Source organism: Arabidopsis thaliana, chromosome 5 (assembly GCF_000001735.4).
Source record: "Arabidopsis thaliana chromosome 5, partial sequence".
NCBI classification, from domain to species: Eukaryota; Viridiplantae; Streptophyta; class Magnoliopsida; order Brassicales; family Brassicaceae; genus Arabidopsis; species Arabidopsis thaliana.
In genome coordinates, this window is record NC_003076.8 from 4508195 (window position 1) to 4533125 (window position 24931).

The following is a 24931-nucleotide window of genomic DNA, read 5'->3' on the forward strand; positions in this document are numbered from 1 at the left end:
AACAATTCATAAAGGAGGAGAGAATAACATAATTAAGGAAACGTTTCTGTGTAAAGAAATTTTGTAAGTTTGCATAGGTGGCTGTTTATAATTGGACAATTGAAAAAAAGAAAAAAATAATTTAATTACAAAATTAAATTATAATAAAATATTAATTTCTTTTGTTTTTGAGAAACTTTGAAGGTTTCTCATCATATTCGACTCCAAACACTAACCAACCTTCTTCTAGATTCTCAAAGCTGGAAATGGCCTAAGGTTTTGTGTGTGGATAAGGGTCACTTATTAAAGTAAGTAATGGATTATTAAAGAAGAAAAAGGACAACATTTTCGGAAACAAAGTTGAGAGTTTTGAGAGTTGAAAAAGGGCAAATCTTTCTTCTCCTTCGTCACTCTAATTGAGTTGACTAAACACAGTTCGAGTTCGAGAGACAATGGATCTTGCTAAGTTTCTGTGTTGGATTGTTTTGCTACTGGGAATCTCACTCGTAGAATCAAGGTACATGGTCTACAATACTTCACATACCATTGTTCCTGGAAAACTTAATGTCCATGTGGTTCCTCATTCTCACGATGATGTTGGTTGGCTCAAGACCGTTGACCAGTACTATGTTGGCTCCAACAACTCTATCCAGGTCTTTGCCCTCTTTCTATTGTTCTTGTAGCTGTTTATGGATTAGATTTTGTGGTACTTACTTCGTTTTTGTTTTATTTTTGCTCGTAGGTTGCTTGTGTTCAAAATGTACTGGATTCAATTGTTCCTGCGCTGTTGGCTGATAAGAATCGCAAATTCATTTATGTTGAACAGGTAAATTTTCTTTCTTTAGTCCTAATTGATTCGTGTTGTTGGCTAGGCCTGTATTGGAAGGTTTACGGGAGAGATGAATTGTACAACTAATAGTACTCTCGTTGTTAGCTAGGTGTGAACAATCTTTCGAGTTGAATGACGGTTAGTTTTTGATGAATGCAGGCGTTTTTTCAGCGGTGGTGGAATGAACAAAGTGAGGAGATTAAGCGTATTGTGAAAGAACTTATACACTCAGGCCAACTAGAGCTCATGTATTTGTTTTGTCAGCTTGCTTTATCTGTATCGCATTTGTCCTTGTGTCTTTCCGTTGAGTTATATTTGACTCTTCTGCAGAAATGGTGGTATGTGTATGCATGATGAAGCAGCACCACACTATATAGATATGATTGATCAGACAACCCTCGGGCATCGATTCATTATCAGAGAGTTCAATGTGACTCCAAGAATCGGTTGGCAGATTGATCCCTTTGGACATTCTGCAGTGCAGGCTTACTTGCTAGGCGCAGAAGTAAGCTCCTCTCTGGCCCTTCATTTTGGTTTTATTTTATTTCTGGATCCAGAGGTGTGAAGATATTGATTTATGCAGGTTGGCTTCGACTCAGTCTTTTTTGGCCGGATAGATTACCAGGACAGGGAGAAGCGTTATAAAGAGAAGACTCTTGAAGTTATCTGGCGGGGCTCTAAGAGTCTCGGTTCTTCTTCACAGGTTAAATACAAAGCAAAATAAATGTCATGAAGCTTATACTATGAATTCCACTAGATTTTCAATTCCTTGAAAGCATTGATCTGACTTGTTACAGATTTTTGCCGGTGCTTTCCCTACGAACTACGAACCTCCACCTGGTGGCTTCTACTATGAAATCACCGATGATTCCCCCGTTGTCCAAGTATTTTCCTTGGCAGTTGATTACACTTATCGTTTTATTTATCCTATGCCTATGATAAGTTATTGGCTTTTAATCCGTGAAGGATGATCCTGACCTGTTTGATTACAATGTTCAAGAGCGAGTGAATGCCTTTGTAGCTGCAGCTTTGGATCAGGTACATTTGTAGAATGTTCCTTTTTGGTAGAATTTTTTGTTACATTTTTGTGACATGTTTCTTGGTATCTGCAGGCCAACATTACTCGAATAAATCACATCATGTTTACCATGGGAACAGATTTCAGGTACCAATATGCCCACACCTGGTATCGACAAATGGACAAGCTTATTCATTATGTTAACCTCGTAAGTAATTCATCTAAAGATCAGTCTTAATTATCTGTTCCTCTTTATGTCTCCAGATATTTGTCTTTGTGGATTTATAGTAAGCTAGATGATTAGAACCACTAGATATCTCTAATTCGTGGACCCTGGATTATTATAGGATGGGCGTGTCAATGCTTTCTACTCTACCCCTTCCATATATACAGATGCAAAACACGCGGCAAATGAGGCTTGGCCCCTGAAAACAGAGGACTATTTCCCGTGAGTTGGGTCTTAATTTTTTAACTCCTTCATCCAGATTTTGCTTATATATTAAACCAATCTTTACTTCAGTTATGCAGACCGTATAAATGCTTATTGGACTGGATATTTTACAAGTAGGCCAGCACTTAAGCGTTATGTCAGAGTGATGAGTGCCTACTACTTGGTATATGTTCTTCCAAGTTTAAAATAATGCACTTGAAGTTGTGTTATTATCCATGTATTTAACTTAAGAGTTTAGGCGGCAAGGCAACTTGAGTTTTTCAAAGGGAGAAGTCAGAAGGGTCCGAATACAGATTCGTTAGCAGATGCACTAGCAATTGCTCAACATCACGACGCTGTTTCTGGTACGTCGAAACAGCATGTGGCTAATGATTATGCAAAACGACTAGCAATAGGCTATGTGGAGGTAGAGTGCCAACTTCCCCTGTGAATTGTGGTTCTCTAGTGGCCTGTTTTCTCTATTTGCACCTCAGTAAGATCTGTTAACTTTCCAGGCTGAGAGTGTGGTTGCTACTTCTCTTGCTCATCTGACTAAAGTAGATCCCACCCTGAATCCAACCTTCCAACAGGCAAATAATCTCCTAGCTTATACGTATTTCTCAGAAGAATTAAATCACTATTGTAAAGGCTTACATTACGTCCGTTTGATAATAACAACCCAACCTTTTCTCTTAGTAACAGTTTGGCCTTCCTTTTCAGTGTTTGTTACTTAACATAAGTTACTGTCCCTCAAGCGAAGTCAACTTATCCGATGGGAAAAGTTTGGTAAGCAAAAATTATTATCCCTATGGGCTTTCAGCTCGTCTATAATGTGCTTCCTTCCACTTACACTTCTTTTTCCTCTCTGTAGATCGTATTGGCTTATAACCCACTAGGATGGAAGCGAGTGGACATTGTCCGGCTTCCTGTGAGTCAATCAAGTTCTTGTTTGTTAATGTTTGTTAAAGCCGCTATTATGTAGTAACAAGTATACGACGGATCGTTGATAGGTTGTGGGCGGAGACGTTTCGGTACATGACTCTGAGGGACACGAAGTTGAGTCTCAACTTGTTCCATTTACTGATGAATATGTGGCCTTAAGGAAATATCATGTAGAGGCATACTTAGGTCAAAGCCCTACACAGGTGCCAAAGTATTGGCTTGTGTTTTCAGTAACTGTGCCTCCTCTTGGCTTCACTACTTACACTATCTCCACTGCTAAGAAAACAGGTACAATACAGATATATATTTGGTCTAGTGGAACAAGCTTTTAACCTTGATCACTGGCCCTTTTGGTTTCCAAATTTAGATGGATATTCTAGCAAATCATACGTCTCCAATATCCTAAAAGGCGAACAGTCAATAATTAACATTGGTCATGGGCATCTGAAGCTTAGTTTTTCCACTGATCAAGGGACAGCAATCAATTATGTTAACGGCAGAACCTCGGTATGTCATTATTTTCTAAACACTACCTGCCAGTGATCCTTAAAAATGCTGATAAATCTCCTGATTTTTTTGGTAAAGATGACAGAACCAGTCAAACAGACATTTAGCTACTACTCTGCATACAATGGATCAAATGACAAAGAACCTCTTATACCTCAAGTAAGAGGAGATCTTTTTTCTCTTTTTTCAACACTTACCTTTCAATGGCTAAGGTTCAGTACACTTACTCCAAGTTCCCCTGGTCTTCTTGTCTGGTTTGCAACAACTAGAACTCGGGTGCGTATGTTTTCCGTCCAAATGGTACATTCCCCATCAATCCGGAAGGACAGGTTTATACTCACTTCTGAAAAGTATTGATCTTCCAGACGAATCATAAAAAAGAAATTCAATGTTAAACCACTGGCTCAAGTTTCAGGTTCCTTTGACTGTTATACATGGGCCGCTAGTGGACGAAGTACACCAACAGATTAATCCATGGATATCTCAGGTACCTAAGTTTTTAGTGTGTTCTCCTTGCTCACTAGATTGTTTGCATCTACAGACTCTTGGAATCTACCTTAAGTTTAAACTGTTCTGTGGCTTCTTAAACTCTGTTTGAACCTGTAGATTATACTGTCTGACCTTGTTATTCTCTGCAGATCACTAGAGTTTATAAGGGCAAGGAGCATGTGGAAGTTGAATTTATTGTGAGGCTGATGCATAACTATTCCAATACCGCTTTTAATTTCTTACATTCCATTATAAAGACTTTAGGATTATCTGGATCTTTAGGTTGGTAATATACCAATTGATGATGGAATTGGCAAAGAAGTAGTAACCCAGATCTCAAGTTCCCTGAAAAGCAATAAAACTTTCTACACGGATTCAAGTGGACGTGATTATATCAAAAGGGTATGATGCCCATTATCTTCTTTTGTGCATGTGTTCTTTATTGTTCTTTTCTTGTTGCTGTTTAAGAATAAACTGAAAAACTTGTTTTGCAGATCCGTGATTACAGGTCAGACTGGAAACTAGATGTCAACCAACCTATTGCAGGAAATTATTACCCGGTATGTGAATAACTGACATTGATCAAGTAGGAAATTGGTTGGTAGTTTACAGTTCCCTGCAAATGATCTTGGATTGAGTTCGACCAAATCAGTTGGGTAATAATTCCATATATCTCTTGCTCAGATAAATCATGGAATTTACTTGCAAGACAGTAAGAAGGAATTCTCAGTGATGGTGGACAGAGCCTTCGGGGGGTCGAGCATAGTGGACGGACAAGTTGAGCTAATGCTTCATAGGTATTGGGCATAATCAATATCATAATCTCCATTACTCGTCTCTCTCTCTGCGTCTAATCAAACAATCACCTTAATTACAGGAGACTGCTCCTCGATGACTCCAGGGGTGTAGCAGAAAATCTAAATGAGACAGTGTGCGTTCAAGACAAGTGTACTGGGCTAACTGTAAGTACAGACAGATAAGATAAACTTGGTTCCAGTGAAAATTATACCCTTCAAGAACATTCTGTCTCCTACTCTAAGGTACTGATTCTAACAATTATTACAGATCCAAGGAAAATATTACTATAGAATTGATCCATATGGAGAAGGTGCAAAATGGAGACGTACATTCGGACAAGAAATCTACTCGCCACTCCTCTTGGCTTTTGCTCAACAGGTGAAAACAAGTGTAAAATGGAACACCAGGATGCTATTCTCTAACAGTCCCAGACCATTTATGCAGCGGATGTTAAAATATTTCAGGATGATGGAAAGCCGATGAGTTTTGGTGCAGCATCATTCTCCGGGATTGATCCATCGTACAGTCTGCCTGACAATGTGGCACTTCTGACTCTGCAGGTGCCTCTTTTGCAGAGTCCAAAGTTATATAGATAGTTTGTGTGAGTTGAATTGATAACTTGTTGTTCACATTGGTTTGGTTGAGATGATTTCAGGAACTGGATGATGGAAACGTGCTCCTGCGTCTAGCTCATCTTTATGAGGTAATAATAATATCATATTATTTATGTGTTTGGTAGTAAAATGAAGCATTTGAGGTTGTTCAATTAGGTGGAAGAGGACAAGGAACTATCAGGAGTAGCAAGCGTGGAACTCAAAAAGCTTTTTCCTGGAAAGAAGGTATAAGCTTTTTTGGAAAGATAGCAAATTTTGTGGTGAAAAATGATGAAAATACTTGCATTGCAGATCGGGAAATTGACGGAGATGAGCCTATCAGCAAATCAAGAAAGAAGCACGATGGAGAAGAAGAGGTTGGTGTGGAAAGTAGAAGGTGAAGGATCTTATGGAGAGGAGAAGAAGGCAAAGAGAGGGAGAGAAATTGATCCAAGAAAGCTGGAGATGGAGCTTTACCCGATGGAGATTAGGACCGTGTTGATCCACTTAGAGCTTCCATCTTCTCATTCTCGCATAAACAGATTTGATGCCTAAATAAGGTAGAAGTATGTTTAATGGATAGAGTCTCTTATGTTTTCGTTCCAGCCGCCAATTAACTTAATAAAAGGTGAGTTAGTCTTGCATCAAATTCACATAACTTAGTAAACGTACCGTTAGGCTATCAACAAAATAAATTGATTGTTTATTGATAAATGCTGGAACTGATTATAATTAACATTTACACATGGCATGGAGCCACGATCGTTTGTTTGAATTCGTAGAAATATGGGTCATCCAAGTTGTGGCATTCAGACAAAAACAGTTGAAGAAGACATGAAAAATTTTGAGAAAATCAGGAAAAAGTGTTGTTGCAAAAGAAAAAAGAAGAAAAGAAAGAAGCTATGTTCTTCGCCTGGCGGTGGCAGTAGAAGAGGAGGAGGTGTTGCCTTCAAAGAGCTGGTCGATGAGATCCTCGATATCTTCAGGCTGATACTTGACATACTTCTCGGTCTGGCGACCAGGATCCAAGTACTGTCCAAACCTGGCCATGAAGGCCCTGTAGGCAGGTATCATGACTGCAGTTATGGAGACCCTTAGCTCACTCTGCAGCTGCTCGTCGTTGACTACCCATGTGGTCTGTGTCTTGTGTATCTCGTCAAATGTTGCGTTGAAGCTCTTGAACCTCTCCTTGAGATTGGGCTTGACTATCTTGCCGTTGTGCATGAGCCCCTCGTGCCCTAAGAACCCCAGTAGCTTCCCCCACGTCTCCCTCTGATAGTTTTTGTGATAGTTCCTTAGCTCTGACGACCTCCTCCTGCACCATGTGTCACCCATCACCTCGTGTATCTCCGCCGATCCTTTGATCTTCTGCACTATGTATCTCCCGTTGTTCATCATGAAGATGCAGCTCAATGGTATGTCTTTGTACTGTTTTGACTTTGTCTCCAGGTTTCCGTCGAGTAGCTCCATTATCCTCATCAGCTGGCTTGCGAAGGCCGAGTTTCCGCTCTCCACAGGTTCCTCCTCCTCTCGCTCCATCTTCGAGTGACTCTTGAACACTTGTTCCAATGTGTCCTTGTATTCGCACGAGTACTTGAGGTAGTTCATGGTGTACCTCGTCAATGGATGCACTGCCCCTCCTGGCACAGGGGTCTTGCTTGAATCTGATTTGATGGAGTGCTCCAGATCACAGAAAATGTGAATCGCAGTCTCTCCAAGTCGGGAGCGAGCACTGGTCACCTCGTTCCTCAGCTCGCTCCGGAGTTCCTCCGGAAACAGCTCCTCCATGGCCGGAAAACTATCCCGCAGAGTCTCATAGATGTCGAGGATCTTGAAGAGCTTTTCAGTGGAGCGCCTTGTCATGGCTACGGCCTCTGCGAAACCTAAGAACTGGATGGCCAGACCGTGTGTGACAATACAGAATAAGTTCCCCTCGTCCCCTGGGAATATCCTCTCTGCAAGTTTTAGCTCACCAGGGAAGAAGAGAGAAGAGCAGTCCTTGAAAGTCTTGTTCCAAATAGGGATCTCTCTCTCGAGCGTGTCCCAGCTCATTTTCTGCACCTCGTCGATGCTAACTTTCTCAAACTCACAATCTTGTTTCAAAGTGCGCATCAAGATGTTCCTCCTCCCAACCAAATAAACCTCTCTACATTCCCATCCATACCCTCCTGCTTTCATCTTTTCCGCTATTTTCCTCAGCACCACAACCACATCCTCAGGGTAACCAGGGTATTCAATCTCCTGATCACCGCATTCCGGAACGAGCATCTGGTCGTGGTCTTGTGAGACCACCACATCGTTCTGGTGGTCTTGCTGATCGGCAGTGCTCCTCCTCTGGCTGTTGCTGTCATCGGTGACAACCACAGACTCTTTGGTCACAGATTCTTCTAAAATGATGCGGAATTCGTCTTCCAAGAAAGCCATTGCACGCTGCTGAATAGATCCCGCATGGTTGATCAAGGACTCATGATGGTCCAAACAGGACTTGGTGTTGAGCAATAGCCCCATAAGCTTTGAGACACGATCCACTGCCTCCAAAAGCGAAGACACCTCTTCAGGATCTTGGTACCACACAGTCTTAGGCTCACCAGAGTCATATTTGGAGAGTTTTTCCTCAAAAAGATCCAAGAATTTCCCAACAAACTGTGGGATCTGAAAGTAACCATCCTCTCCTTTCTCCTCGGTGCTATCTTTGTGCTCCTCCATGTGAAGGGAAAGAGTCGGGAGAAACTGATCGAGTTCTTCAGACAAAGACTCCAAGGTTTGACGAATCTCTGGTGCTTCTTCTCCTTGTGAAACCTTGTCGACATTGTTATCTCCTGGATCTTGATGATCTGTCTCCGCATTACCAACAACATCTACATTTTCGTTACTGATACCATCCTGATGATGCGCATCATCTGAGGGATGAGCATCCGAAACGACGTCGCCTTTCTCATCTCCCTTGGATTTGTCATCATGATCAGGGTCCTTGTCGTTCTTCTCCATGGTTTCTTATTATTTACGTAAAAAGCTTTAAAAATGGCGAAGTGGAATTGAGATGCAGAGGAAGGAGAGATTCATGTGTTCTGTTTTCGTTTAGACTTTTAGGATTTGTGGTTAGAGAGGCGATTGAGAGAGATGGTCGCAATGGCTGAATCGAAGAAGTAGGGGAGCCTTGTTTTTTTGGTGGTTGACCGTTGACTTTTTCTTTCATCCAATCCAACACCAGTAAAATCTATTTTTAACCAACACAAATTAAAACCTCGTAATTATTTAACTCTTTTTAATTTGTTTGTTTACAAAATGTATACATTACACGACGAAGTGAAATATAAACAATAATTTGAATAAAAAAAGCGGGTAACGTGGGAGTATGGTGCGCACGCATATTCCTCACATAACTCTATACGTGCATGCATAAACCATCCTTCATTTCTTCATGTTTTGTTTTCAAGCAATCATATATCTTAGCTATTTTTAATGAAAACTAGTCATCCAAGAGTCATCTAAAATATTAAAATGGACATGGTAATGAGAAATAGTAGCTGGTTTTGTGGAGGAAGGCCAATAAAAAGCCCACATAAAAGTTGGGCCCAATAATCTTCAATTTTATAGTTTCCAAATTCAAGTCTGCCTTTATTTTACTACTAGTAAAGTCAGTAGGAGGAACAACTAGGCAGTGTTGTGTCTCCTCTCTTCACATGCACGAATAAATGCAATAAAGCCGTTTATAGAAAGATAAGGCTATATAGTAATTGGTTTAGGCAGACGTGGGCTGGCTCGCAATTGTCAAAGGAGTTCCAACTTTTTACTGTGTTTGATAAATTAATGGTAACCAATTGGATGAAGAAGATCAAAATATTGAGAGAAAACAGAGAATGATGAAACGGTAATAATAAGTGAAAGGATCCAGAAGAGGGACCCTTTTGCAAATGGAGAAACCCCAAACTTGCACGTTTCTCTCTTCCTCTCATCTCTCTTTCTTTTTCTTAAGGAATAATATGACATTTTCTTCTCTATATTGTTTTTTTTTTACTTAATAAGTCAATGGACATCCCTCAAAAGCACCTTCCTTTTTTTTCCTATTCTTTCTCATCATCTTTCTTATTATGAACTAAAATAAATGTTCAGACAAAGGAGCCATTTCTACCATTTATAATTTTATATTACACAACTATATGTGTGTTTGTGTGTGTGTGTAGCCGTGGGGATTTATATATACATATAACATATATTGACAACCTCTACTACTGTCATTTAGCCTGCAAAGCCCACAAACAAAGGGCTACACAAGTCTTCCTTCTCTCTCTCCCTCTTCCTCTCTTTAGATGGAATAATGGATCAATGCTTGTAAAGGTTTGAAATTTGATCAAGTTTTGAAGAAGCAAATTGAAAAAGAAAAGAAAAGAGAAGACATGGAGGTGGAGAAGAGGATTGTAGTGAATGGAGGAATGAAATTGCCAATAGGATACAGATTTCACCCAACCGAGCAAGAGCTTATCCTTCATTACTTGCTCCCAAAGGCCTTTGCTTCTCCTTTGCCTTCCTCCATCATCCCTGTCTTTGACCTCTTCTTCTCTCATCCTCTTAGTTTCCCAGGTCTCTTTCTCTCTCTCTCTCTCTCTCTATGTTCCTTCTGTCAAAGCCTCTATGTGTGTATATGTCTCCTCGTTTTCCTCAACTGTTTTTTGTTCAAAATGGTCTATCTTATGTTTGGGTCTAGATCCGGGGTGTCTGATGCTAAAACTGAAGAAGTTTTGCTTTCAGGGGACCAAAAGGAGAAGCAGAGGTACTTCTTTTGCAAGAAGAGAGAAGTGTCAAGTAATGAGCATAGAATCAAGATTTCCTCTGGTGATGGTTATTGGAAACCTATTGGTAAAGAGAGACCAATCATTGCCTGTGGTAAAACATTTGGGATTAGAAGAACACTTGCTTTCTATGAAACAAACAAGTCTTCTTCTTATTGCAACAAAACTAGATGGAGCATGACAGAGTATTGTCTTGCGGGATTTGCGTCGGCTAAGGTACACAATAACTACTCTAGACTACTGTAAGAAAGACATTGGAACTTGTGATAATAATGGGTTAAACAGGTGTCTGGAGAATGGGCAGTGTACAATGTTTATGAGAGGAAAGGCTCAAAAGGAAGAAAACAGAGGAAATCAAGAGAGGGAGATGATGAAGAATTGAGATGCATCGACCATTTTACGGTTGGGTCAAATCATGAAACCGGTCCACCACCGCCTTCTCCTCCTACCTCAGCTGATGAGTAATATATATATCTCATAGGAGACGTTGAGATTGTGACAAGCTCCTAAACCCTAACCTACTATTCCACTTACGTTTCTGTCAAGCTATTTAAAAAATTTCAACGTCTTGATTTATTTGTTAGCGAAGTAAGTAAAGTAACATGGTTCTAGGGGAGCTCATTTTGATCTGAAACTGTTGAATTGTATGAGTTGAGATTTGCACTTTTGTTGGGCAAAACCAAATATATGTCAAACTTGTTGATTATTTTTACTTGAAGGTATTTTAAATTAACATTATCATGCAAGTAAAGTGATATATAGCTGAGGAATACGAAGTAAAGTTGAATTGAAAGGAGGTATCTATCTTTCTCATGGATGAGAACTTGATTCCTTTTCTTTTCATACCACATAAGAATCCATAGCATCTATGTATTTTTAAGAAACAATTGTATAGACTGTTATATTATATCAATAAGTATGGAAATTAATTTATTAATATGAGATGGAGATGCATTTTGTATTAAGGTATAGCAAGTTGAAAAAGTTATATAAATTGGTGTGTTATTTATGTATATATATGTGGATGGATGAGTTATATATACAAACAAATTGGTGTGTTGGAAATAACAAAGAGACAGAAGCAAGAGTTGAAATTGAAATTGAAATGAGTGGAAAAAATGAAAGAAGCCATCGCATGGGGTGTCGAGAAGCTAAAGTTCTTCGTGTCGAACCATATTTTTTAATCAAAACATACAGATACATTTATTGTCATTGACACGTATTTTAAATTTAAACTCTATCAGAAGCCAACATATTTTCTTAAATATGATATGTGTTTGACAAACCAAATGATAACATGCGTGTGAGTTGTAGAAAGAATCATCGTAGATATAATTGATACGAATACATTTGTTTGAGTGAAATTCATGAATTAGTAGAGTTATACATTTGTTTGCATGAAATTCATGAATTAGTAGAGTTATACATATTATATGTAACGTTTCCAACAATATATATATACAAAAACATATATCGACCAAAACAAACAATATAATGGTTTTGTGTTAAAACGTCGTTGTGTCACAACACACAAATTCGATCTAATGTAATCGTTGAAAAAGAAAATCATGTAGTATGTGTGCCAACAAAAAGGTTCAATGTAATAAATGACAAAATATTGGCAGAGTGTGGACATAACATGGGTTTATATTTGTGAACATTGTAATGATTGAATATACAAAGCTTTTATGGTAGATTTGTTCTGTGCATCCTATCAATTGTAAAATAAACAATAGAGAAAAATGGTGGAGAAGGTCAAAGACAAGTCACATGTGCATTGTGCACCATCTTCCAATGTAAAATCCAGAAAAAGACAACATCGATTAAGGCAATCTAAGTTTCTCCTCTTTCCCACACAAATACACATATTACCATAAACATGTCCTTCTTTGCTTTTAATCGAAGCATCATCCTTGGTTTTCAAATGTAATCAAAGAAAAATGTGTTACAAAGTTACCTACATTTAAATAAAAACAAATAAGTAATGAAATGATGAAGAGTCATTAAGTGAAAAGTGAATGTGAACATGTCTGTAATTGTGTGTGAGAAGAGGTAACTTAGAGCCAATGGGCTTGGAATATGCTTACCAGAGAAAGCAAGACTACTTTTTGAGCCACCAAAGGTAAAATTAAATGTAGGATTGCTTCAATTTCAAGCAAACGTTTCTTATTTTGACTAACCACTTGTTTTTGTTAAACAGATTTGAATCTCTAAATTATAATATATAAACATTCATGCTAAATAAGTAGTAAAAATGTAGATTCGATTGATCGTGTAAGTTACTATTTTATTTTCGTTGTTGTGAGTATAACATTTTTTCCTTACAATTCCATATGTATCATAAATTCCTAAATATAGAAATAAAAAGTAGATTCATTCTACCCAATTGGTTAATACTTTTTGCTATAGAGTGACTTTAAACTTTAAAGTGAGAGAGACAAGATTGAGAGACAACAAGAAGGAACTGTAGAGGTATCAATTGATATGTGGGCCTCCAACATAGATGTTTCAAAAGCCTTTAGTTAATAGAGAGATACTTGAAGTTAATGGGCCATTGTGTATATTCCTTGTATATGGGCCTTAAAATAGGTATGTGTGGATTAAATCCAAGAAGTAATGTGAGGAAAGGCAAGAAATAATGATGAGAAGCAAAGAATGAGAGTGATAGATAGGTAAGTAGTGAGAGAATGGAAAAAAAGAAAGAGGGTAAGAGAAACATAGAAACCTTCCATGTTTGGCAATTTCATCTTGGAACTTGATTCACTCTCTCTTGTCTTCTTTGTGCATCACAAGAACAACAAATAAGGTACCATCAAATCAAAAACGCTTGAAACTTGATACAAAAAAGAAGTGATGTGTTACTTAGGATTATTTTCAAAATGCTAATGAGTTTGGAAGTGTGAGAGAGTGTTCATTGATTCACTCGTACTGCATCAACTGTCTAGTCAGCACGTGTCGTTACCAAATTCTCTCTCCCCCAACACCAAAAAGCAACCAATCCTCTCTCTTTGTATTTTAAAATGAAAGAGAGAGAAGTACTGTGATCCCATCAACAACAACAAACTCAGTTTCTCTCACCACTTGATTCTCTGTTTTTCTCAACGACGAAAGATTTCAATCTTTAACCTCTTTTACTTTTACTCTTTAATTACTCTCAATCACTACACTCATTTACTTTTTATTCTTTGACAATTTAACGATAGTAAAGATTCAAAAAAGAAAAAACAGATTAGCAATGTACTTATCGGATAATGGTACCAAATCCAATCCAAATGTTTTTTTTTGTCTGGTTACAAAATAAATAACTTTATTTCAATACCCATATGTTGTTTTTACTTAGTAAATAACTAATTCAATTTGCATAAACTATTTAAATAATAATAAAAAGGAGCTTCTGTTCGTGTAGCATGCAAATAACGATGGAGCAAAAAGGATTAATTGGGATCTGTGAAATTCGTTAAAGCCAAAGAGAGAGAGAGAGGAGAAGAAGCTGAGGGCAAAAGAGTAACTTCAGAATCAGATATTCTCTGCAACAAACGACGCAAACAAACAAAAGCAACAACAGCTTAAACCCTTCCCATAAAACCCACACACATCCTTCACTCTTCTCTCTCTCTCTCTCGCTTTTTATTTGCTTTTACTCTCATCTTCTCTATCTCTCTTCCTCTGTAGCTTAAGAACCTCTCAAAAATGGCGGAACCACCACCGTCTTACCTTCATTTCGTAGGTCCTGCAAAAACTCGATCATCAAGCAAACGCCACTCTTTCTCCTCCTCTGCACATCCAGCTTCCCACCGTCTCTTTCCATGTCAGTACTGTCCTCGAAAGTTCTACACATCTCAAGCTCTCGGCGGTCACCAAAACGCTCACAAACGCGAACGCGCCGCTGCTCGTCGTAACCTCGGCGTCCTCGCTAACTCTCCACCCATCCTCGACGACAACAACACGTTTCTTCGTCCTTACCCTTGCTTTTACCAAAACCCATTTCAAGGATCTACTTCTGGAAACGAACCGCTTCAGGAACAGCCGACGATGATGACGATGGATGGCTACGATCCGTTTCATCCGTATCCGTATGTGTACCCTTTTGCATTATCCGGTAACAACAACGACGGAGGAAACGGCGTTATGGAAGAAGACGAGCCTCTCGATCTAGACCTTTCTCTCCGTTTATAAGTTATCTCTGCTTTCTTCTCTGTTTTGTTTTTTGTTCAGATGACTCTTTTAAGTACAACTTTGGAGCTATATATGTACTAGAGTTCCATGTCCTGCTTTTGATTTCCTTGAAAGATAAACTAGCTGCTACCTTTTTTGGATATTACTTATGACGATGATGATGATCGTTTCGATTTTAAGTTTCTGATGATACTTTTATCTTTCATGGATGATGCATTTTTGGAAGAACAAAAAAAACAGCAGATTTTGATGAATTAACGATCATCACCGTTACGAGTGATAATCGGAATGTTTTTGCGTTTTATCATTCATCGCCGTCACCTTAATTGGGAGATTAAAAAATCCGATCATGTCTGTGTCGGAGATCATTAGCACTACCGCCGTCAAAATCCCTTACCGCCTCTACAAAGTTGGTACGTGCGGAATCCAACATCTCATCATCATCCCACACGTGACGTTATTGTTATTCTGCTTTTTCCGCTTTTTTCCAAATTAAGACTACTAAACTGCGTGCCGTTTCCAAGCGCCTCACACAACAACCACTTCTTTTATTGTACGTGTGGAATCGAACATGTCATCATCACTTACACGTGACTAACTCACGTGACGTTGCGGTTATCCTGCTGTTTCCAATTTAAAATGCGGGCCGTTTTTTAGCTCCTCACACAACAACATTTCTTCTCCAACATAGCTAAACGCTTCCTTTATTAATTAGCAGCTGTTTTTTTTCTTTCTCTTCTAGTCCTTCCAAATTCTTTATCAAGGAAGATAAGTAATCACCCAGATATTACATTACTCTATACTCAAGTATCAGATTTTGTCTGACAAGAATACAAAATATTACATTACAATTATAAGTGGTAAAATACCCAAAGAATATGTGTAGAGAGAGTGCTTCTTTCTCAACGATCAAGGTCATCATCATCAACATGAGTAGCTAGTAGTCAAGAACTCAAGATGTTCTCTAAGCAAATGGGTTTGGTTTCATGAGGAAGAGACATCCTCTATTTCAGGCAGTTCAAAGTCGTCGGGTCTCAATGACAACTGAAAGTCTGGAAGCTCTGGCAAACACTGCATTGCCCTGTGGTTTTATCATATCATCACCTATCTTGTTTGATTCGTTAAAACAAACGCAAAAAAAGAAAACACTCTTAACGACTTACTTTTCTTCTTCTTCAAGCAAGTATCCATATGTCTGCGACTTTCTAAAAGCAACTTCTGGAATCTTCTGGCTCAAATGCTTCATAACACCCCACATAGGAGGAGCCCTGATAGATACAAAATAATTCTGAATCATTCATAATTCACATGTAGGATATCATACAACAACACAAACCTTGTGACAGGAGGAGCTAAGCAGAAGCTAAGACAGGCTTTTTTGCTTTCTCCTAGGATCTCTGCAGCTGCAAGGAAACAACACACAGCGCTCAAGTGACAAGCCGGCTCACTTCCCTTGTCTGTTACCAGTCCATGGTAGTAGTATGCTGCAGCCTGTTAAGAAAAAAGCAGAACATAATAGAGAGATATATTTTATGAAAGAACAATAGAGATGAATATATATCGGATCACTCTCAACAATAGCTTACATACACATACAATACCTTTGCTTCCAGAAACTTCCAGTAGATAAACCGGAGAAGTTTCTTGGCGCATCCATGGCTAACTGCTTCACAACTAGACAAGCAGTGATATGCCTGAAATGATAATGAGATCATTTTATAGCAAATTAATAATTAAAACAGAGAAAAGACATATGATTGCCCCGAAAGCATGCCACAGTTATAAGAAGCTGAAGATTGTTAAACTATGAGGAGGACCTGAGTGAAGTAGATGACTTGCTCACATGCAATTCTCCTCTTCACAGACAATGTTGCTTTCTGACTATCAACTGCTAATCCAAGTTGAATCTCAGTTCCCTGCAGTGAGATTCAACCAAACTTACAAATTGAAAACATATATACAAGATTCAGGTTTAGGAGTCACAGTTTCAAAGTAAGCATGTGTGTAACCTGGCCTAGTGCTTGTATAGAGAGAGTTTGTAATACACTTTCCTGCATATCATCTGGCAACTTACTCCTGCATACATATAGCAAATTTTCAGATATGTAAGTATTAATGTGATCCTAGAATTTATGTATTTGTGCTTCATACTTTATATCATGAGGAAGTTGAGTCAGAATCTCTCGGACGCAGAACTCCAAGTATCCAGATGCCTTGAGCAGCAAGTCAACCGCATCTCTCCTGCAATCTGTTTGAAAGTGACAGGTTAATTAGTTTTTTGTAAACACAATAAATTAAAATAAAAGTGTGAAAGTCAACGAGGCCACACCAGTGGAGACCACACGGACGCCATTGCCAGAACCAGAAGCATAGCAATCCTTTGGAATCATGAGAGAGTTAGCTTCAGTCAATGCCAAAGCAGCCATCATGTGGATCACTATCAACATCTCCATCCAAAGGTTTGTGCAACATATCTCTGCCTGTATACACCCTTCACATTGTTAAGATTTTAATGATACTAGAACAAACAAAATGAATATCCTTAGGATCAGCTTAATTTAAGCAAAAACCGAACTTACTCGTCGACCATCGCCAAGGGTCCTCCATTTGAGCTCTACGCAGCCCTCCATTCCATCTTTACCTGTAGAGTTAAATATTCTAATATCACCATTTGAATATACTAAACTGTTTAAGTTAATCAAAACTTGCAAACACGAACTTTTCTTGATAAGACCGGATAGAAGTGACAAGTACTCCTCCAAAGCTGTACGCAACTCAGAGATGGCTGAACCCCCTGCAGTAGAAAAGATGGAACCTTATGTCTTGACACGCAAGAAAAGAGGAAGAAGTTGGTCTAATTTCTCTATACCTGTGTCCTCAGCTACCAACTCAATCTGATTTCTTAAACATGTCAACCGATTGATGGTTGTCTTGGGAGAAACACCTTTGAGTTGGCGCTGAAGATCAGACTGAACAGGAACACGGAACTGTAGAACAAACACTACAGATTCTTGAATGATCCTCTTCTTGTTCTTCCTTCCCACAACAGCAATAGTAGATTGAGCACACCCCATGCTCTCTTTCTCTCTCTCTCTCTCTCTGCTATGATCTTTTGCTCACAAAATCATCCTACACAACATTGACATATATATATGTCAAAATAAGGATGTTTTGGAACAACCTGAAGCAGATAGATCCGGATTAATTTTGAAGCTCTAAGTAAAATATAAAAAGAACAATCTGGAAGAGAGAATCTCAGAGAGCTAACCAGAAGAGATAAGTAAGCATGTGATGATGGGAAGAGAAGATTTACTCAGGTTTCAGAGTTCGATGCAAATCCCTCCACATGCTCTTATATTCAACGATAGATATACGTGATTTAGTTAACCAACAAAGGAAAATCACATGCCTTTCGGTTTAATCCAAGTTTTAATTATGTTTCTTACGGGTAGCTGTGAATTCTTATTCTATGTCCCCACCCACTTGCCTACTTTTTATTGGCTCTCCTGTTTTAGTTTTAGTACTTCCTTCCTCGTTGACTTCTTTCCTTAACTTTCCCGCCACCTTGATTAATTGAATCAAATCAACTTTATCAGTTTTTACCCTCTTTTCTTACTCCAACCAAAAGATTGTTAGAAATGAAAATGAGATTATGGTAACAAAACCTCCATTGATTCGAGTCAATATGTCTTTTGAATGATATGAATCGTTGGCTATTACATCTTAAGTAGACTTTATAATTAGACGAGATAATTAATAGACAAAGTCATCTATGATTATAAAAGTATTAGAGAATATTTGGATCCAATCGAAATGTGGTGTGGGAAAAGAAACATGTTAGATTGTGGCAGGAGACAGGCTGTGTTATCTTCATTGTTCTACTGCAAGTGCAAACACACTTCCCTTCTTTAATTTGGACGGTATATTAATACACTTTATTATTAGAATGGGCTTTTATAAGTAGGCCCATTATCAGGTGAAAAACAATTGGGCCCATCATTGACTTTTTTTGTTAATGGGTGGTGGTGGTGGTGATTAATATCGTCGTCGGAGGTTTCTTGAGCTGAAGAAAACATTCGTAGATCTATTTCCGCATCTGCTTAAACACCTACATCGTCGTAGATCGCAAACCATGGCCGTCGCTGTAGCTAAGCTTCTGATCTCCGCCATGGCGGTTTTCATGCTTGTTTCTGCTTCGTTCGCGACCTCGGAAGTGCCGTTCATGGTGGTTCACAAGAAAGCCACTCTCAACAGGCTCAAATCTGGCGCCGAACGCGTCTCCGTTTCCTACGACATCTATAACCAAGGATCCTCGTTAGTTCTCTATCCTTCATCTAGTTATTTCCCGAATCCGTTTGATTTCTCCATTTTCATTTCCGATCCGTGTTAATTTCTGATTGCATGGAGAGATTGGTCAATGTAGAATTAGGAGATTATGCTTGAGCTATCATTAGATCTACCGTATGCGTATCAGTTAAACGAAACGCCATTTGATCTGATCTCATTGTTTATCGGAATTTTGGATTTGGTTTGTGAATTTTGTATCTGCCGGCTACGATGACTTTGAGATTTTTAATGAATGTCAGCTAAAAGCGTCAGATATTTGTGGTGTTTGCTCTCAGGTCGGCGTATGATGTGACTCTGACAGATAATAGCTGGGATAAAAAGACTTTTGAAGTTGTTAATGGAAACACTTCAAAATCATGGGAAAGACTTGATGCGTGAGTTTCTTCCTCAATCATAAAATCTTATATTGGCCTGCTTTAGCTTTTACTCTCGTCACTAATCTAATATTTGCTGTGCAGAGGAGGTATTCTGTCTCATTCTATCGAATTGGAGGCCAAGGTTAAAGGAGTCTTCTACGGTGCTCCTGCTGTCGTTACTTTCCGCATCCCCACTAAGCCAGCTCTTCAGGTTTGCCATTTTTAAGCTCCCTTCATTCTAGTTCTTGGAACTGGTTGAAGCAATAAACCTCCCCAATTAATCTTTCTAATCAGAATTACTTTCTGTTGTTGTGGCCGTTATTTTACTAAATATTTGGTTTTGTGATGTAATCGTGTATTATGGTTTTATTGTTTGTAGGAAGCATACTCAACTCCACTACTACCTCTAGATATCCTCGCAGACAAACCTCCAACGAAACCTTTGGACGTGGTAAATTTGACCTTCTAAGGACTATTCTTTCAATCATCTAGTCAGAGTTTTTTTCTTTTCTTCTCAATATTGACTTTCATTGCTATCTTCTGTTGTGTCTTGGATGTTGCTCTTGATGCTGCCAAAATAATCTCAGGCCAAGGTAACTCAATGACCGATGTGTAATTCTCACTTCCCAGTGAAATCATCAAATATATATCAGTTTCTCATATTACCGTGTTTCAATTGTTGCAGAGGTTGCTGGCGAAATATGGATCACTCGTCTCCGTGATCTCCATGGTGGTTTGTTTCATATACTTGGTGGCAACACCTAAGTCCAACGTATCAAAGGCAAGCAGCAAGAAGAAGCGTTAAGTTAGTGAAATGAAAGGTGAGAAAGGTTGGTACGGTGCTGTTTTCTGTTTAACAGTTAAACACAGTTTCAAAACTTGTAAGAATTAGAGAACACACTTTAATTTTGGTGTTGCAGAGGACATACTTCAAGTTCAAAGAGTTATTTTGGTTTTACTTAATCTCTTTGTGAGAGCATAGTCATGGAGTTCTCTTTTATTTGGGTTATGCCTTTTGCTTATGGTTTTGGTAGCATTATCTTTTACACATGTTGATAATCTTTGTTGTGTTAACTTGTGTTTGTTTCTGTCTAGTTTCATTGCCTGTTCTGTTTGCTTTGTAGTCTGTTTAATACCACATTTTTATTTGTTGTTGTTGTAGAGTCTAGTCTGGTTATTGGTTAAGTATTATGATTTCGCTTAGAAGTTTTTTTCTGTTTTGATAATTGCTATGTTTTCTTTTGTTGAAGTTTGAAAAAGAGATTCTTGCTTAAAATTGAAAGAGCTGTTGGGATGTATATGTTTGCTGTGTTGATCCCATTGAGATTGCATAAATTGTTATGTGCTTTATCGTTCGTGATTCCCTTAAAAGTTGGCAGATGTGTGATTCCCTTCAATTTAAAGTTAGCATGTTATTAGTATAAGCGGAGCAGAAGAGTAAGTTTGTTATGCTACTAAAAGAAAGAAGACTAGGTTTGTTAAAAGGGATGTGACTGGTCAGGTGTTTAATTGGATTTTGAGTCTGTTACAAACAACATATAGAAGAATGTGTACTAAGTAGCTTATAAACTTCTTTAACGCCTTTATATGGAACATTTCTTAGATAGCTTTTAAGGTGTTTTGTTTTTTGCTTCAGAAACCTGTATAAATTAAAAAAATGAGGAATAATTTTGTTTATAAGATGCTTCGAAAACCTGGATACTACTATTACTTATAAGATGCTTTTAACAAAATTTGTAGGTATCATATGTATTAACCTACTAGGCATTTGAAAGCCGGTCCTATAGCTCTTTCGCTTTATGAATACTTAGAAACAATTTTGCACAGACAAAAAGAATTATTGAAAATACTACATGAAAAAAAAAAAAGAGAAACGATGGTTTGGGTCTTAACTTTTTCAAGTTAAACAAATTTGACTTTGTTTTTAGACCAAGTAGTCAAATAAGTTGTGATAAGTTTATTTTTCCGGGTTGGAATAGTGCAGCTTTTGCCATGTTTATCAAGAGTTCAAGACGGGATTATACAACAATCAGACTAGAGTTAAAAGAGATAATCAATAAAGCACGCACAACTTTCACACTATGTTAATTTAGGGCATGACTGGTTTAAACGCAGTGGGTGCGGTTGCGGTTGCGTTATCAAGCGTTTTGAACGACTGGTTGAGCGTTTGATAATGGATGCGTTTGCGAAAATTTTATGACTGGTAAACCAGCGGGTACGATAGTAATTAAATAAAAATAACCAAAATAAATATAATATATTACTATTAAAAGAAATAAAAATACAATATATTATGATAAACTGATAATATTAGAAAAATTGATTTTTTGACCAAACAAAAATACAATATATCATCTCGTCCGGCCAAATGATTTTCTAATCGAGAAAACAAATCGAAAAATGTATTCAATCAAAAAACTCAAAACAATACAAAATAAAATAAAAACAACGATGCCATGAAATAGTAAAAGAATTACACTAGCTAATGAATGAATAAAAGGATAGATGATACTTATGTTTGATTCTTGATTTTGATTTTCATCGGATGCCATAATTGAGAGAATAGAGTTACAATATATTGATTAGGGTTTTCTAATAAAAATAAGATATATAAAAGATTAGATTATTTTAATTATAGTGATTAGGGTTTGGGTGGAAGCCACAATTATTTTAATTAATTAAAAAAAGATTATTCTTTTTAACCTAACCGCTACCGCCCGCAACCGCAAACGCTTGCGGAAAGGAGCTTTTGAAAACTGGCGATTTCGAGCGGTTTAAAGCGATATCTAGCGGTTTTTATGATTGGTGTCAATCGCTAACAACCGCTACCAACCGCAAACGCAGCGTTTGCGGGTGGTAGAGGGAGAACCAATCAAGTCCTTAGTCCCTCAATCGTCGTCGCTCAAAATTACTGGTTTGACAACAGATGGTTGGTTGTTAGAGCCTTTAGACGAATGGAATCCAATTGCAAGGGTACATCTGTTAATTGGGATCAAACTGTTAAGTAACTTAGTTGGGCAACAAAGCCCGTCTAGCTCAGTTGGTAGAGCGCAAGGCTCTTAACCTTGTGGTCGTGGGTTCGAGCCCCACGGTGGGCGACGTTGTTTTTTTTATCATATGTTTATTAATCATTTGCCTACATAATATTTTCCTTATGTTAGCGCTTAGCGGTTAAACGTATACATATGATTAGTATTCAAGATCTATCTATGATTTGATGTTTTAAAACGAGATTTTATATAATCTCTAAAACAAAAAAGTAAAATAATAGATAGAGCAACCAAAAGAGAATTTCAACTGAAACTGAATAAAAAGTAGTGAGTGGGTGTATGCCCACTCTCTCTATCTTGGAGTGTGTCCCTCTCATCTTTTAAGATTACATCACACAAAGAAAAAAAGGACAAGAAACAATAGGAAGAGAGTATGTAAAGAGAGAGAGAGCACTATCCTGAATTCAGGAACACAAATTTCAAAAAAAACAAAAATGATAAAGTTCAAATCAGGAAGAAATTGAGCTTACTCACTCTTCCTCATCACCGTATGGTTTCTCTTATTTTTCCAAACAAAAATCCTACCCCATCGAACTCCTAATAACCTTTTTCGTCATTGTTTAGGCTTTGGCTTCAGTAGCTGCGATGGCAGGAGCTGGAGCAACACCACCAGTGGTTGGCCTGAATACCAAATCAAAAGAATTGAGAGTTTTGCATTTTGAAGGTACAATTAAGGTACGAAAGTAAGTGAAGAGAGAGAGGAACTTACAGGCCAACAAACACTTTGAAGGCATCGTATAATCCCCACTGTGCTCCAGTCAACGTCCCGATCATCACAATTCTAAGAGGAAGCCCTCTTGTGAACAGTCCCACCATACCAATCTTCTTCACCGCCTGCAACATGTCATTTACAAACATTAAATATTATTTCTACCGTAACAGAAATCAATAGCTTGTATACAACTACCAAACCACAGCCATTCTAGCATTAGGCTATTGTATTCAAACATAGTGACTTACATCTCCAACGGTTGCTCCCTTAGCGTTGTTGAGGAATGACACTAGATTGTCTGCTGGATGAGAAACGATGGCACAGAACACTCCGGCAACGTAACCTCCGGCAAAACTCACTCCGAGTTGCAGACCTTTGCTGCACTCACTCTTTGGGTTGGGGATTGCGTACTTGTAAATCATCTCAACAATGGTCTCAAAGGAAGCAAACTTCATCATAGTGTCTGTAAAATTCATAGATATCATCACCACCTTTTGCTTTTAAAGAACTACATATGTTTCATCAATAAACAAAAAAAAAAAAAAAAAAAGATTGTGCAACAGGTTGCAAAATAGAGGCCAGAACTTACAAGGAATCTGACGTCCCCAGAGTGGAGCAAGACCCTTATACAAGCTGCAAAAAAATCAGAAATCAGACCAAAAGGCTAGCAGTAACAAGGGAGATAATGTTATTGGTATTGAAAAACTCACCCTCCGTATCCTTCGGACTTGATAAACTTGGGAAATCCATCAGACATCCCCCTAGCAAATCCAGGCTGTGTCTGAACACGAACCTTCACAGCTTCAAATGGGCAAAGTGCAATATCGGCAATGATCTCAGCAGAAGCAGAACCAGCAAGGTAGATGAGAGTCTTGTATTTGGCAGTGTACTCAGGTCCAGCAAGGTCAGAGTAAGTCTTCTTAAAGTACTCGTAGAATCCAAACTTGCAGGCACCCTGAGCACTGTAACCCAAAAGAGTAGGAACCCATCCACGGAAAAAGCCTTTGACTCCTTGCTCTTTCAGCAAAATTCCAAAACCAGACGAGATGCTCTTGTACTTCGCTGGATCAATCTGGATAACAAGATATATCAGTTTTGCAAGACCAAGTGAACCATTCAACACATAACACGTCAAGTAACAATATTTCGAAAGAAGAACCAGAAATCAGACCATATTAACGTATATTGAAATAGAATGATTCATATATAACATGGAAATGGATAGACGAAGATGCGTTTATCAGAGATCAAACAATTCTTCAGATATTGAAATCAAACACAAAACCAATAGTCAGGAAAACAACAAAGCGATAAAGAAAATCAAATCACAGATCTAGCAACACAGATCTCACTACCTAAACAACACAGGAACACAGATCCACAAACATGAGCTCAGAAAACAAACGAAAGACAACGGATCTAAAGGTTACATACCTGCATATTGCACTTGACGAGATCGAGAGGAGTCACGGTCATGTGAGTAAGACCACAGCTGAGAATTCCACCAAAGGTACAAGCAGCGTAGAAGGCAGGTGAATACATCTCGATCCCCTTCCCTGGCTCGGTGGGAGATGCAATAAGGAAATTCTTCCGAGAAATCATCGACGTAGGAGAGGAACGCGGGGCCGGAGAAGGAGATTTCTCGAATGCAGCGTTGGAGTTGGAATTGAGCACCTGGTCGAGGAGGAAAGATCTCGGAGATGAAGATGATGAATAGAGGAAGCTCGGGATCAGAGAATTCTTCGGAGATTCCATGGCGGCGGCGGAGGAAGGAGATGGAGATAGCGTTTGAAATGAGAGACGGAGGCGATGTTTGATTCCCGATCTCACTCACGCTTTGCCAAAACCAAAAGCACCAATGAGGTATTAACTCTCGAAACTCGGGCTTTATTGGGCAAATGGAATCTGATGGAAC

General features: G+C 38.5%; 7 protein-coding genes and 2 non-coding genes across 23 annotated transcripts; 5 read left to right on the plus strand and 4 right to left on the minus strand.

Annotated features, from left to right (window-relative positions):
* Positions 1–211: 211 nt before the first annotated feature.
* On the plus strand, positions 212–6472 carry AT5G13980 (Glycosyl hydrolase family 38 protein). Of its 3 annotated transcripts, NM_121401.5 has the most exons (30): positions 282–632; positions 722–805; positions 968–1056; positions 1139–1313; positions 1392–1511; positions 1606–1692; positions 1775–1846; positions 1921–2034; positions 2174–2274; positions 2347–2440; positions 2516–2683; positions 2772–2846; positions 2977–3042; positions 3128–3184; positions 3267–3486; positions 3566–3705; positions 3784–3864; positions 3975–4034; positions 4121–4192; positions 4344–4391; positions 4477–4596; positions 4689–4754; positions 4879–4991; positions 5072–5156; positions 5260–5370; positions 5457–5552; positions 5648–5695; positions 5763–5831; positions 5898–6221; positions 6450–6472. In NM_121401.5, exons 1-29 carry the CDS (start codon positions 432–434, stop codon positions 6138–6140), a joined length of 3075 nt encoding a protein of 1024 aa, NP_196902.2. In that variant the 5' UTR covers positions 282–431; the 3' UTR covers positions 6141–6221; positions 6450–6472. The 3 variants fall into 3 exon arrangements, with proteins under 3 accessions (NP_851037.2, NP_196902.2, NP_001031878.1); NM_180706.3 differs by lacking the exon at positions 6450–6472 and having other exon boundaries at positions 212–632; positions 5898–6231; NM_001036801.1 differs by lacking the exon at positions 6450–6472 and having other exon boundaries at positions 302–632; positions 5732–5831; positions 5898–6231.
* EXO70C2 (exocyst subunit exo70 family protein C2) lies at positions 6374–8698 on the minus strand. Its single transcript, NM_121402.2, has one exon. It carries the CDS (start codon positions 8571–8573, stop codon positions 6486–6488), a length of 2088 nt encoding a protein of 695 aa, NP_196903.1. The 5' UTR covers positions 8574–8698; the 3' UTR covers positions 6374–6485.
* Positions 8699–9499: 801 nt separating this feature from the next.
* Positions 9500–11232, plus strand: NAC084 (NAC domain containing protein 84). 3 transcript variants are annotated; one of them, NM_121403.3, is made up of 3 exons: positions 9500–10166; positions 10335–10591; positions 10661–11199. In NM_121403.3, the coding sequence occupies exons 1-3, from the start codon at positions 9983–9985 to the stop codon at positions 10838–10840; spliced, it is 621 nt and encodes a 206-aa protein (NP_568292.1). In that variant the 5' UTR covers positions 9500–9982; the 3' UTR covers positions 10841–11199. The 3 variants fall into 3 exon arrangements, with proteins under 3 accessions (NP_568292.1, NP_001330279.1, NP_001330278.1); NM_001343304.1 differs by having other exon boundaries at positions 9557–10166; positions 10335–11232; NM_001343305.1 differs by having other exon boundaries at positions 9605–10591; positions 10661–11229.
* Positions 11233–11990: 758 nt separating this feature from the next.
* On the minus strand, positions 11991–12234 carry AT5G02135. The gene is made up of 2 exons (NR_142575.1): positions 12146–12234; positions 11991–12084 (listed from the first exon to the last, which is right to left on the minus strand). It is a non-coding gene; the product is annotated as an other RNA (non-coding RNA).
* A 1720-nt stretch (positions 12235–13954) lies between these two features.
* On the plus strand, positions 13955–14741 carry KNU (C2H2 and C2HC zinc fingers superfamily protein). Its single transcript, NM_121404.2, has one exon. It carries the CDS (start codon positions 14066–14068, stop codon positions 14549–14551), a length of 486 nt encoding a protein of 161 aa, NP_196905.1. The 5' UTR covers positions 13955–14065; the 3' UTR covers positions 14552–14741.
* Positions 14742–15226: 485 nt separating this feature from the next.
* AT5G14020 (Endosomal targeting BRO1-like domain-containing protein) lies at positions 15227–17973 on the minus strand. 7 transcript variants are annotated; one of them, NM_001343306.1, is made up of 12 exons: positions 17820–17973; positions 17421–17680; positions 17271–17345; positions 17131–17192; positions 16881–17031; positions 16703–16799; positions 16561–16627; positions 16369–16467; positions 16153–16245; positions 15888–16042; positions 15715–15819; positions 15227–15632 (listed from the first exon to the last, which is right to left on the minus strand). In NM_001343306.1, exons 2-12 carry the CDS (start codon positions 17623–17625, stop codon positions 15536–15538), a joined length of 1206 nt encoding a protein of 401 aa, NP_001318557.1. In that variant the 5' UTR covers positions 17626–17680; positions 17820–17973; the 3' UTR covers positions 15227–15535. The 7 variants fall into 7 exon arrangements, with proteins under 7 accessions (NP_001318557.1, NP_001332561.1, NP_196906.3 ...); NM_001343309.1 differs by having other exon boundaries at positions 17421–17732; NM_121405.4 differs by having other exon boundaries at positions 17421–17973.
* Positions 17974–18571: 598 nt separating this feature from the next.
* On the plus strand, positions 18572–21420 carry AT5G14030 (translocon-associated protein beta (TRAPB) family protein). Of its 5 annotated transcripts, none has more exons than NM_001125751.1 (7): positions 18590–18865; positions 19174–19272; positions 19357–19465; positions 19634–19705; positions 19842–19847; positions 19940–20075; positions 21234–21420. In NM_001125751.1, exons 1-6 carry the CDS (start codon positions 18684–18686, stop codon positions 20057–20059), a joined length of 588 nt encoding a protein of 195 aa, NP_001119223.1. In that variant the 5' UTR covers positions 18590–18683; the 3' UTR covers positions 20060–20075; positions 21234–21420. The 5 variants fall into 5 exon arrangements, with proteins under 5 accessions (NP_568293.1, NP_001331889.1, NP_001119223.1 ...); NM_001125749.1 differs by having other exon boundaries at positions 21239–21420; NM_001343312.1 differs by lacking the exon at positions 21234–21420 and adding an exon at positions 20505–20800.
* An 859-nt stretch (positions 21421–22279) lies between these two features.
* AT5G14035 lies at positions 22280–22352 on the plus strand. The gene has a single exon. It is a non-coding gene; the product is annotated as a tRNA-Lys (tRNA).
* A 96-nt stretch (positions 22353–22448) lies between these two features.
* PHT3;1 (phosphate transporter 3;1) lies at positions 22449–24925 on the minus strand. Its single transcript, NM_121407.3, has 6 exons — positions 24451–24925; positions 23727–24088; positions 23606–23649; positions 23265–23479; positions 23014–23138; positions 22449–22925 (listed from the first exon to the last, which is right to left on the minus strand). The coding sequence occupies exons 1-6, from the start codon at positions 24769–24771 to the stop codon at positions 22865–22867; spliced, it is 1128 nt and encodes a 375-aa protein (NP_196908.1). The 5' UTR covers positions 24772–24925; the 3' UTR covers positions 22449–22864.
* Positions 24926–24931: the final 6 nt, after the last annotated feature.

What these genes read in the sequence shown, in the direction of transcription:
- AT5G14030 (NM_121406.5), top strand. Translation starts at nt 18,684, where the DNA reads ATGGCCGTCGCTGTAGCTAAGCTTCTGATCTCCGCCATGGCGGTTTTC. An exon ending in ATCTATAACCAAGGATCCTC is followed by an intron (nt 18,866 to 19,173) that starts GTTAGTTCTCTA and finishes GTTTGCTCTCAG; the next exon opens with GTCGGCGTATGATGTGACTC. An exon ending in TCATGGGAAAGACTTGATGC is followed by an intron (nt 19,273 to 19,356) that starts GTGAGTTTCTTC and finishes TTTGCTGTGCAG; the next exon opens with AGGAGGTATTCTGTCTCATT.
- AT5G14020 (NM_001343306.1), bottom strand. Translation starts at nt 17,625, where the DNA reads ATGGGGTGTGCTCAATCTACTATTGCTGTTGTGGGAAGGAAGAACAAG. An exon ending in CCCTTGGCGATGGTCGACGA is followed by an intron (nt 17,032 to 17,130) that starts GTAAGTTCGGTT and finishes GGGTGTATACAG; the next exon opens with GCAGAGATATGTTGCACAAA. An exon ending in CTATACAAGCACTAGGCCAG is followed by an intron (nt 16,468 to 16,560) that starts GTTACACACATG and finishes ATCTCACTGCAG; the next exon opens with GGAACTGAGATTCAACTTGG.
- EXO70C2 (NM_121402.2), bottom strand. Translation starts at nt 8,573, where the DNA reads ATGGAGAAGAACGACAAGGACCCTGATCATGATGACAAATCCAAGGGA.
- AT5G13980 (NM_180706.3), top strand. Translation starts at nt 432, where the DNA reads ATGGATCTTGCTAAGTTTCTGTGTTGGATTGTTTTGCTACTGGGAATC. An exon ending in TAGCAATAGGCTATGTGGAG is followed by an intron (nt 2,684 to 2,771) that starts GTAGAGTGCCAA and finishes TTAACTTTCCAG; the next exon opens with GCTGAGAGTGTGGTTGCTAC. An exon ending in TATCCGATGGGAAAAGTTTG is followed by an intron (nt 3,043 to 3,127) that starts GTAAGCAAAAAT and finishes TCCTCTCTGTAG; the next exon opens with ATCGTATTGGCTTATAACCC.
- KNU (NM_121404.2), top strand. Translation starts at nt 14,066, where the DNA reads ATGGCGGAACCACCACCGTCTTACCTTCATTTCGTAGGTCCTGCAAAA.
- NAC084 (NM_001343305.1), top strand. Translation starts at nt 9,983, where the DNA reads ATGGAGGTGGAGAAGAGGATTGTAGTGAATGGAGGAATGAAATTGCCA. An exon ending in CGGGATTTGCGTCGGCTAAG is followed by an intron (nt 10,592 to 10,660) that starts GTACACAATAAC and finishes TGGGTTAAACAG; the next exon opens with GTGTCTGGAGAATGGGCAGT.